General features: G+C 42.9%; 1 protein-coding gene across 1 annotated transcript; it reads right to left on the bottom strand.

The window, feature by feature from the left end:
- Window positions 1–394: 394 nt before the first annotated feature.
- fhdc4 (FH2 domain containing 4) lies at window positions 395–8,842 on the bottom strand. The gene is made up of 12 exons (XM_044032075.1): window positions 8,507–8,842; window positions 6,995–7,408; window positions 6,230–6,291; window positions 5,450–5,552; window positions 5,274–5,359; window positions 5,086–5,186; window positions 4,929–4,999; window positions 4,719–4,826; window positions 4,555–4,625; window positions 4,346–4,463; window positions 4,099–4,263; window positions 395–4,004 (listed from the first exon to the last, which is right to left on the bottom strand). The coding sequence occupies exons 2-12, from the start codon at window positions 7,361–7,363 to the stop codon at window positions 2,778–2,780; spliced, it is 2,481 nt and encodes an 826-aa protein (XP_043888010.1). The 5' UTR covers window positions 7,364–7,408; window positions 8,507–8,842; the 3' UTR covers window positions 395–2,777.
- Between the last annotated feature and the right edge of the window lie 924 nt (window positions 8,843–9,766).

Genomic DNA, 9,766 nt, shown 5'->3' with positions numbered 1-9,766 from the left:
GTGTGCGTTCACTGCCTGCTGCTTCAGCTGGAATCAGGTGGTTTGAATGCAAGTTGGGGTCAGGGCACTTGATGAGTCTATTTATATACATAATTATGGACAGAAAAAAACACTCAAGAGAATGATGAGGTAAACAGTCTAACATCAATCTAATGGAAGCTTAATCTCTCTTTCTCTCTTAATTGTGGGAAAGTGGGGGGATGGTCAATATACACATGTACGTATGTGTGCTTTATTTGACATATATGCAGATTGGGATCTGATTTGCAATTCATAGTCAAAAATAAATAATGTCATAAGTGACTAATAATGTGTTTAGTTTTATATACAGACCAAAGATATTCATTTAACTGTCATCGGGAAGCGGAGGAAACAAAACATTTTTCACATTGGAGAAGCTGAAATCAGAGAATTTGTTTTTATTTCATCAAAAACAAACAACAACGGCGTTATTGATGAATTTAGTAGCCGTCTAGTCATTGATTAATCAATAAACAGCTCCATGCAGCCCTTTGTGTGTTACATTGCAAATGAGGTGCAGCATCAACACGTTATCTGTAACGCACGGACGGAAACTTAGAGATATTCATTCTCGCAACATATTTGCATTACATTTTTAAATGGTGTCAAAATATTTAAAACAACGTGTTTACATTCAATAAGCATCAACTTCTGCCCTAAATGTAAACCCTTAGGAAGAAAGGTGGCAGTGTGTTGTAATGTGGATGCACTCACTGTGTGAGGCTGTTGTGTTGGTGCAGGCAGAGGGGAGTTTGTTGGGGGTGGGGCCTGGGGTGAGGGGCAAATACAATCATCTCTGGGTTTCATTCTGCAACGCGAGTTGCCATGGAGACTGCTTCCCATCGCCGTGGTTTAGTCAAGATGGCTGCTGCATTTGCCAGACAGCAGAAGCAGAAGCAGGAGGAGGAGGAGGAGGAGGAGGAGGAGGAGCAGTGATCAGGCAGCACAACGCAGACTGTGGGTGCAGTAACTCTCACTATCACCTGGAAATCCACATTTCTGTTGCACCAAACATTAAAACCTGTCCAATTAGTTTGGGCAATTTTCTTTACAGCAGCTTTTATTAAGACAACATACATAATATAATCACTGCTGTAGACTTGGCATTAGATAGCCATATAAGATAATACAGTCAAATAATAGGCAGCATGTATCACAGAGGGAGTATGATTTGAAGTTATAAATAAGTATCAGTGTATTTTTATGTCATAAAACAGGCTCTGAAGGGAATTAAAGTGGAACTGAGAATTCTATGTAATAACAACAACCGCTCAGTAAAATAGATGCTATTTTTATATTGCTCATGTTTACACAAAGATGAGAAGTGTTCTTTGTTTTGTCTTGAACCTGAAAGCTCTCATCACTCTTGCAGTAAAACTGTTTTAAAATGAGACCGAGCCACAATGCAAAATGGAAAATGCTATTTCCCCTCCTCTTCTCTTTTCAAACAAATTACAATAATACTATTCACACAAGCTCATTCTGAGTGGAGCCAGAATTTTATATGTTTATATATTATATCATTAATTTTTTTTATTTCTAAATATAGAGCAAAGGCAACAAAAGAACAGGTGGGGATTAGTTAACCAAACTGTGTGTGCGTTTATTTTAACACTCTCAATCACAATTTAGCAACAAAACCCTTTGAATCTTTGCAATTACTGTACAATGGTTATGTAGTTCATACTTATAAATATTATTATCAAATAAATATGACATGGATAATTATTTACATAATTATGCGAACAGCAGGTAAGCGTTCAGTCAGATATCTGGACATCATAGTCCTGAAATGCTAACCTTTGTAACTGTTTATGGCACAACTCCCAACAAAGTTACATGAACAGATGCAAATGAACATAATCAGTGTGTCGGGGGGCGGAATAGAGGCGGCCTGGTAGTTTCCAATAACCTCTTCATCAGCTCCCCTCTCTCTCTGCCACTGACTGTCTGTGGCTCAGCTCTGCGTTTGCAACACTGAGCCATTTAAGACGGAAACAATGGCTGAATTGAATAAGACCCTGAGAGCACGCGTGTCATGACCTTCTGCATTTTTGATGAACAGCGGCGGGGGAGAGAAAAACAGACATCCATCGTTTTTAAAGCAGAAAATAGAGCAAGGAAATCTATCGAAGTATCAAAAATAGCAATCAAACTGAGAATTAAATACATTTTGGAACAATCTACCATTATTCAAACACTTAACATTGAACGTGCATTGAATAACACACTGTAATAATTGACTGGTTCGTCCATCGGATTCCAAATTGTCCAAGAAAATGTTCTCGCATTCTTTGCACTGAGTCTCCTCATCATTCCCTTGTCTTACTTGACACAGACCTTCAATATCACCACCACCCCGTTTCTCAACAACATTACTGTTGCATACTGCCATCTAGTGGTACAACACACACAATGACCTTTCCTCAGCAAAACACCACCCGACCACTTTGCACACTTTCCAGAGTTTCCAGCTTTCAAACCACTTTCTCTTTTTCCAGCTTTCAAACCACTTTCTCTTCCTCCGTCTCATTAACATTTACAACATCGACGAGGAAACTATTCCCTGACTTCTAAGTCCCTATAAATATCTCCTTGGATTTTGTCACGTGTTTGAAACTTGGGTTTTTTCAGCAACATCTCGGGTCATTGTGACTCTGCTGCATCACCGCGCCAAACACGCCTAAAAAAGAAGACTTTAGAAGACTAACGAGGAAACAGTTTTCAGCCACTTTAAAAAGCATATCTTTTCCACTCTAAACCTCAGAACTGCTGCCTTTATGAACCGTTTCCTTGCTGCTCTGCTGTTTGCCAATATCTCCCAGGCGTTTGAAGAAGCTAAAAAACATTCCAGAAGTGTCGGTCTTATTCCACATACTCTTGGGGGGAATGTTTTCATTATTCTTTTCCACTGACTTGCCCTCTTGGTTTTCATCCCCGTGTCTGTCATTCAGAGCATGGTCTGAAGGAACATGCGGTTGTTGTTCGACATCGGATTGTTTAAAGTTGTGACACGTGCCGGAAAAATCAAATACTTGTTTTGAGGGATGGGGTTCAGCACCGTCTTCAGGAAGTGTCCCGTTTTCTCTTGCCGTAGGATTCTTGGGCGTCCTGATTGGAGGCTGATCCCACAGATTGTCCTCCTCCTCCTCCGTTTTCGGGACTTTGGAGGGGAGCGTATGGCGGCGACTAATGCTACATGAGTTGGAAGAAGGATTGATCAAAAATCTGATCAGGTCCTCGTTGGTTGGGTCGCCGGGATACCGGTCTGTTTCCTCATCGAGGGTGCGCTGACGAGGCAACTTGGACGTCGCACTGGGAGATTTCTGATTTTCCAGAGAAAACTCCGCAGACGAGACACTGCCCCGGCTGTTCTGGAAGCGCAACACTTTTTTAGATGCCTCGCGCAACTTTTGTGCCTCCTCCTCAGTATTGTCCTGTACATCCTCCTCCTCGTCATCATCAGTGGCGGCTGACAAAGATCTGGCCGAGGAGGAGATGCTGGTGGTCCTATTGTTTGGATGTGTAAATCCCTTCGAGTCCTCCTTTTGGGTTGTTTTCACCTCTGCCTCATGAGGAATGACAGTCTCTGCCTCGCTGACCTCGCCAGTCGACTGGTCTTTGCTTTGTGACGTCGCCTGCGTGAGCTCGTCTGCCGAGTTCCACTCTTTTCCGCCAATCTCCTTGGTTTGAAATGAGCCACTTGTTTTTTGATTGACACCTTGGAGATTTGCATGTGAGGTAATTTCTGATAAGCTTCCATTCTTCGGGCTGCCGCTCGCAGGGCTTCCTTGGGTGGACAGGGGTCTCCCAGATCTCCTGCGAGAGACACGATTGGTAAGGAAGTTCTGAAGTATAGACTCCAATGCAACACTCTCCATTTCCTGACTGGAGCAGGTAGCTGTGGACCTGCGCTTGACAGCACACTGCAGTCTATCTCTGTGTCTCCGCTTCACCTCTGCTATCTCCCGGGCCTTGTTTTCCTGCAGGAAAAACACACACATATTGGATTACGTGGCTCTAATTTACCCCAGATGAAGATACCGGCACATATACAGTGTATAGAAATATGCTTACCTGCATGGCCCGGAGAAATCTTTCACAAAAGGAGTTGAAAATGGAGCAGCATTCCTCCAGCCTGAACTTCTCCGGGTCCTCGCAGAAGTACTCAGCCACAGAGTCGCTCACAGACTGCAGTACCTGAAAGTCGGTCTCTATTTCTGTCAAGCAGAGCTCGGCTTCCTAGAAGGAGCACAGATAAAGACATCAAAGCGTGCCATCGGCATCATAGTTCACACAAACTCAGCGCAGGCGGCATTCTCACCTTTAGAAAATCTTCCGTCTGTGCCTTCAGGTCTTCCTGCTTCAGCGTGTACACCTTGGCATCCTGTACTTTCTTTACCTGCCTTCGAAACTCTGCTTCCACGTCACCTTTATTTATCCTAAAATAATGAAGAAAAAAAAAGAATAAGTATAATAGAAGAGCTAGTAAAAAAAAAGGGTTAATGTATGCATTTAAACAAGACTGTTTACCGTGCAGCAGCTTCAATGCTTTTGAGTTGTTCTGGAAATTTCAGCAGGGCCATGTCTGCCTTCTGAGCTTGCTGTAGTGAATTTGTATCACAAGTTTGTATAAAAAAATCACAAAAAAACAGACTCTAGATTCCAAATGCAGTGAAATAATATCAGATACTTGCCATCACGACATAATGCATGAGATTCATTCCAGGTTTGTTTGCTTTCGTGTCCACTAATTTCAACAGAGAAGCCATTCGGAAGCCAATTGCACTGCCAGCGTAGCTGCCCTGTGATCACATTTAATACAAAAACAATTAGAGATTATATATATTAATAAAAAAAAAAAAATAAAAAAAACAAGAATCTGCTGTCCCATACTTTAAACTCACCGCATTCATGTAATTTCCAGTCTTCAGTACGAGCCGGATGATGGAGTGGAGATGATCAGACTCCAGCAGCTCTGGAAGAAGACACAAACATGGTGAATTCAATATCTGAGCTCTGATTGAGTTTCAAAATCAAGAATCCAGGAAAACAAACAAATACCATTTCCAGCAGTAGTCAAAGTGCCAATGAATTTTTTTATTTCGTCCATGAGAGGGAAGAATTCCTCTTTGAGCACCAAACTGCCGAGGCGCTCCTCATAGCTGTCGGACACGGAATTTCCACCGTTAATAAAGCAACGCTCGCACTCAACAGAAGTAATACCTGGAATTGCACGACAGGTATTTCACCTTGGAATCCTGACCAGCATTAGCATGAACAGATCTGCTTCAGGGAGAGCGAAATGGTCGCCCTTAAAATTGACCAGCTGCTTCACCTGCGTACAGTGGAAAATACGGGTCAAATCAGATACGGAGAAGAGCGTAGAAGGTTTATATGACACAGTAGAAAGAAATGACACCAGTACCTCCATCTCATCTGGCATCAGCTTGCACAGCTCCCTCAGTTTTCCAGAACCAAAACAGAGACTACTTCCTGATTTGATCTCTTCAATCATTTCTTTTACGGGCCTGTGGGGTGAGGTGGACAGACACAGACACTGAGTGGGTCAGTTCTTTAATCACCAGATATTTTCATGTTTTTCATCAGGGTGAATGGGGGAGAGACGTTTGTCATGTTAATACCACAATTGAATTGCTGGAAAACTGTGGGCTGCTCAATGTAACAAGCCTCTACCTGCACAAGCATCTTTGCAAAATTGCAACACCCCTGGCATGTCAATCGTCAGCAAAACACATGACGTACAACATTTATACTTTTAATAGAGAAAGACATACAGACACTATCGTTAGACGGTGAAGAGCTACAGTAAATGGTTCTGTTCTGCTGACTGTGACATTTCCAACTATTGTCACACAAAGGCTCATCATATATGGTCACTGTCAACAGTGCTGGGGTATTTTTCCATTTCCTGTCCGATCTGCACCATGTGCAAAAGAGCCTTCAGCATTATTTTTATAATACATCCGCCGTAATTGACCTGTGGGTTTACCTAAGGGAGGCAACCTGTTGGAGCTGTGGAGCAGTGTATATATCCGACATGCCAGGACACGCTGGCACTGAGCGGTGTGTGAGTGTGAGGCCGCCATGTCTCAGAATAATCTGCGCGCCTCATGCCCGCGTTGTTGTACTGTACATCGAAATCCTACCGGATTACCGAATCTCGAGTGCACGACCACTGACTCACCGCTTAAATTGCTTCAGGAAAATTCCAACGTTCATGCTCCTCTTGGAGCTGAGGATGGAAACCTGAAAACAGAAACAGACCTGGATGTAATCAGTGTGTCAGTCGTGGGGTTGATTTCACTGTTGTCTGGAGCGGTGTTGTGTATCAGAGACGCCTCGTCTTTCCATACAGTTGAATCCAAAGGTTAAGAATTCCAAGAGTTGATAGTATTGAATAATCGGGGAGAGATACCAGAGAGGTAGGTCATTTTGAACCCAACTTTTTCTTCAGATACAATTTGACCTCAACTCAGCCACTGGTGACAAAAACATAAATGCCAAAAGTGGATTTTGTCTCTGTGGCTTGATCACAAAGATGAGTGAGCAAATAATAGAGCACAACCCGCCTTTAGCAAACATATATTTAGAATTAACTCCACCCATGTATTGAGGGATTCTACATCAAAAGACGAGACAGTACAGACAGTACAGTTACTGTCATCCTGGAAACATACTCGTCCAATTTCAAGAATTCATGTCCTGATAAAGTGCTGAGGGGATTCACTGTAAGAATGTGTCCTATTTAATCTCAACTTCAACCCCACAGAGGGAGAAAATCAATCCAGCTCAATGTGTCAGCATTTCACAACACACGTCCAGCCGTTCCAATGCATTGCAACAGGGGCTTTAAGGGCCAGTGTGGAAGAATTAGTGACATATAAAGGTGAGAATGCAGATTGCAGATTGAAGATGTAAAGAAAGGCCCAGTATATATGACCATACTTACCAATTCCCCTCCTGAGCCAGCAGTTACTGGTTGCTGGCGATTCAGGGCCTTGAGTTTTTGCTGCTTGTGGCTGAAAAGCTCTTCTATGTGGTCAGTGTCCAGCTCATATTCTCCATCAATCGCATCCGAGGTCCAGATGTTGTGCTTTCCTACCACACTGTGTTTGGGAAGGGTTTCCCAGTTGAAATTGCGCATCTTGGAGCGCCGGTGCTCCCCCTTGGCAAAGAGACCCAGGCCATGTAGGCCCGGCGGTGGTGGAGGGGGTGGTGGTGGTGGTGGAGGTGGTGGTGGAGGAGGAGGAGGAGGAGGAGGAGGTGCTGGTGCTGGTGCTGGTAGAGACGGTGAAGTGGGAGCACCTCCAGGTTGCATCTTTTGGAAAAGAGTTCTTCAGCAGGTGTGGGACACTTTCATGATCTGCAGGATTAAAGCCCACAGTGAATTTGCAGGGAAATACAAGTTGTGCGGAACGAGTGTTTTTATAGAGAGCGAGTGGTGCAGCCACTGTGCAGGAGGACTGACACAGTGTCGTCAGTTAGGATGATGCATTCAGACCGAAAGACAGGGTGTGGACACAATTACAAACACTCCCTCGCTACTACAGCTGCAAGCAACTGTGTGCAGGGAAGGGTGAAGAAGCAAACACAATCCTGAAAAACATGCAAATCAGCTGGATCTTTATTGTAGACTGAGAGAAACCTCTTGAAAGTACTGCTAACAAGTGTATGTTCTTCTGATCTCTGACATTTAAGTTTAAGGTTGGCTACAGGGAGACTGCAACATCATGCTTGGAAACCTGTTAACTAAGTCCATTGTTGCTTACTTACACTGTTAACCTGTGGGTCCCTTTTGTCTCTCTGGGAAATCTTGTAATAGGTATAAAAACATTCCAAAACCATGGGAATTGAGCCGACAACTGACCTGTGTGACATGTTCTGTCACACAGGTCTGGTCTGCTTTGTTCCAGTAGGACAATGGAGTCATGTGCTCATGTGTATAGCTGGAAAAAAAAGCAACTCCCTGTCTTAAACTTGACGTTATTACATTGAAAATAGTTGAATTTAGTCCAAGTGACAGAAAACTGACACCATCTTTGGTCCTCCAGAGGTTTCACTTTCAGTGCTTATTCTCTCACCCACCAGGATGGGGTGATCATGGAAACGATTAACGACATCTGATTTTATGGCACAAGTGAGCTGCCAAAACAATCAAAAAGTGTAGCTGTCGCATGTTATCAAGGGCTCTAAATATGGCTCAAAGGGTCCTACTGTGCTACTACTGAGTCAAAACACAACCTGACCCACAGAGATTCTGGAAATACTCCTTTGCTATTCTATGCAGTCATTACAGCAGATCTAATTATTTTGTCAATTTAAATTCAGTGAATAATGTTCTCAAAAAGTTAGTAAAGACAGAGTCACACGCGTCTATTATCTTTGCAATCAGCTCCCACATCTAAAAAATGCTGTTCACATATTTAAATCTTTGTCATGAAAGGTCAAGAAATCAACTTACCTTTGGTTGTGAGTCGGCAGCGAAAACATTATCCTTCATTATTTATTTGTTTGCGTGTCCACTCACGCCTGTCCTGACCAGGTCCACAGGAGAGAATGACATCAGGCAGGAAAAAGCAAAGTGTGTCGAAACAACCTGAGTGTGCTTGACACGCCCAGGAAAGACATTTATGTCCACACACCTTCCCACCAGGAGGGATTATGGGATTTTTTGTTTTGACTTGTTGGCTGCAGTCTATTGCCCCGCCGTGTTTCCAGTGAAGTGCTCACATAACAGCTGCCGGAGCTGGATTTATAGACTCAATGACCAATGTGATTAAAGTCCTGACTGATAGGAAGAAGGAACAGAAATCAATATCTTAAAGGTCACTTTTTAGAGTCCAGAACACACACACACACACACACACACACACACACAAAAAAAACCTGTTTCAATCACACCTTGAACATGCTACTTCAAGGTAATCAGCGTCTCCCAGCTGGCGTTTGTATAGCCTATTACTTTTTGTTGTCTCAGAAAATGCGAGATCACATAGACACACTTTGGTTAAACATTAAGCCACTTGAGCAGCTCACACAGTGGTATTTGTTTGAATGTGTGCAGCAGCAACATCAGCAAGCACTTCAACTCTGACCTGAAAATGATAAGCCCTGGCAGTGATAGCTTTAATTCCCTTTGAGAAACCTAAAGTTAGAGTTTTTTTTTTTTTTCACTCCTCAATGAGTGATCGATTTCAATTTCAGTGGACTAACGTTTACCTACAAGTCACCCACCTTTCAGGATAATCATTCTCTCTGTAAATTCGGCTTAAATGTAGGGTGAATCTTTTCAGAATCTCTGTGAAACGATGTTTGCTGTTGAGCCTAATCTTCACTCATGCTGTAAGATTAGATGTTCCTTTTCTCTGTGAATAAGCCTTAAAATGTGAAAGGGGAATTTTAACAACGTCTGCGAGACAGAGAAAGTCTGAGGCAGTCATTTAATACACGCGTTTTACGCATTCTGCTAAGACCAAACGTGTGGGAGCGATTTGTCATTTTAAGATAAGTCAGACACTGACTGAGGCCTAATGAGGTACAGTTGAGATTATAACTATATATTTAATTGTTCTGTACTGACAACTGGGTTTAGGTGGGTGAGGAAAAGGGAATCATCCAAACTCGTATGGCTGCAGAGTGCAGACACTTCATAAAGAGATGATCCCGCTTGCTTTTCATTCACTGTGATAATATCATTGTTGTAATCCAGAACTCATGTGGT

Source organism: Solea senegalensis, linkage group LG8 (assembly GCF_019176455.1).
Source record: "Solea senegalensis isolate Sse05_10M linkage group LG8, IFAPA_SoseM_1, whole genome shotgun sequence".
Classification (NCBI taxonomy): Eukaryota; Metazoa; Chordata; class Actinopteri; order Pleuronectiformes; family Soleidae; genus Solea; species Solea senegalensis.
The sequence above is the reverse complement of the archived record's forward strand: the minus strand, read 5'-3'. Positions and strand labels throughout refer to the sequence as shown.

What these genes read in the sequence shown, in the direction of transcription:
- fhdc4 (XM_044032075.1), bottom strand. Translation starts at nt 7,363, where the DNA reads ATGCAACCTGGAGGTGCTCCCACTTCACCGTCTCTACCAGCACCAGCA. An exon ending in CTGGCTCAGGAGGGGAATTG is followed by an intron (nt 6,292 to 6,994) that starts GTAAGTATGGTC and finishes TTCTGTTTTCAG; the next exon opens with GTTTCCATCCTCAGCTCCAA. An exon ending in ATGCTGGTCAGGATTCCAAG is followed by an intron (nt 5,187 to 5,273) that starts GTGAAATACCTG and finishes CGTGTCCGACAG; the next exon opens with CTATGAGGAGCGCCTCGGCA.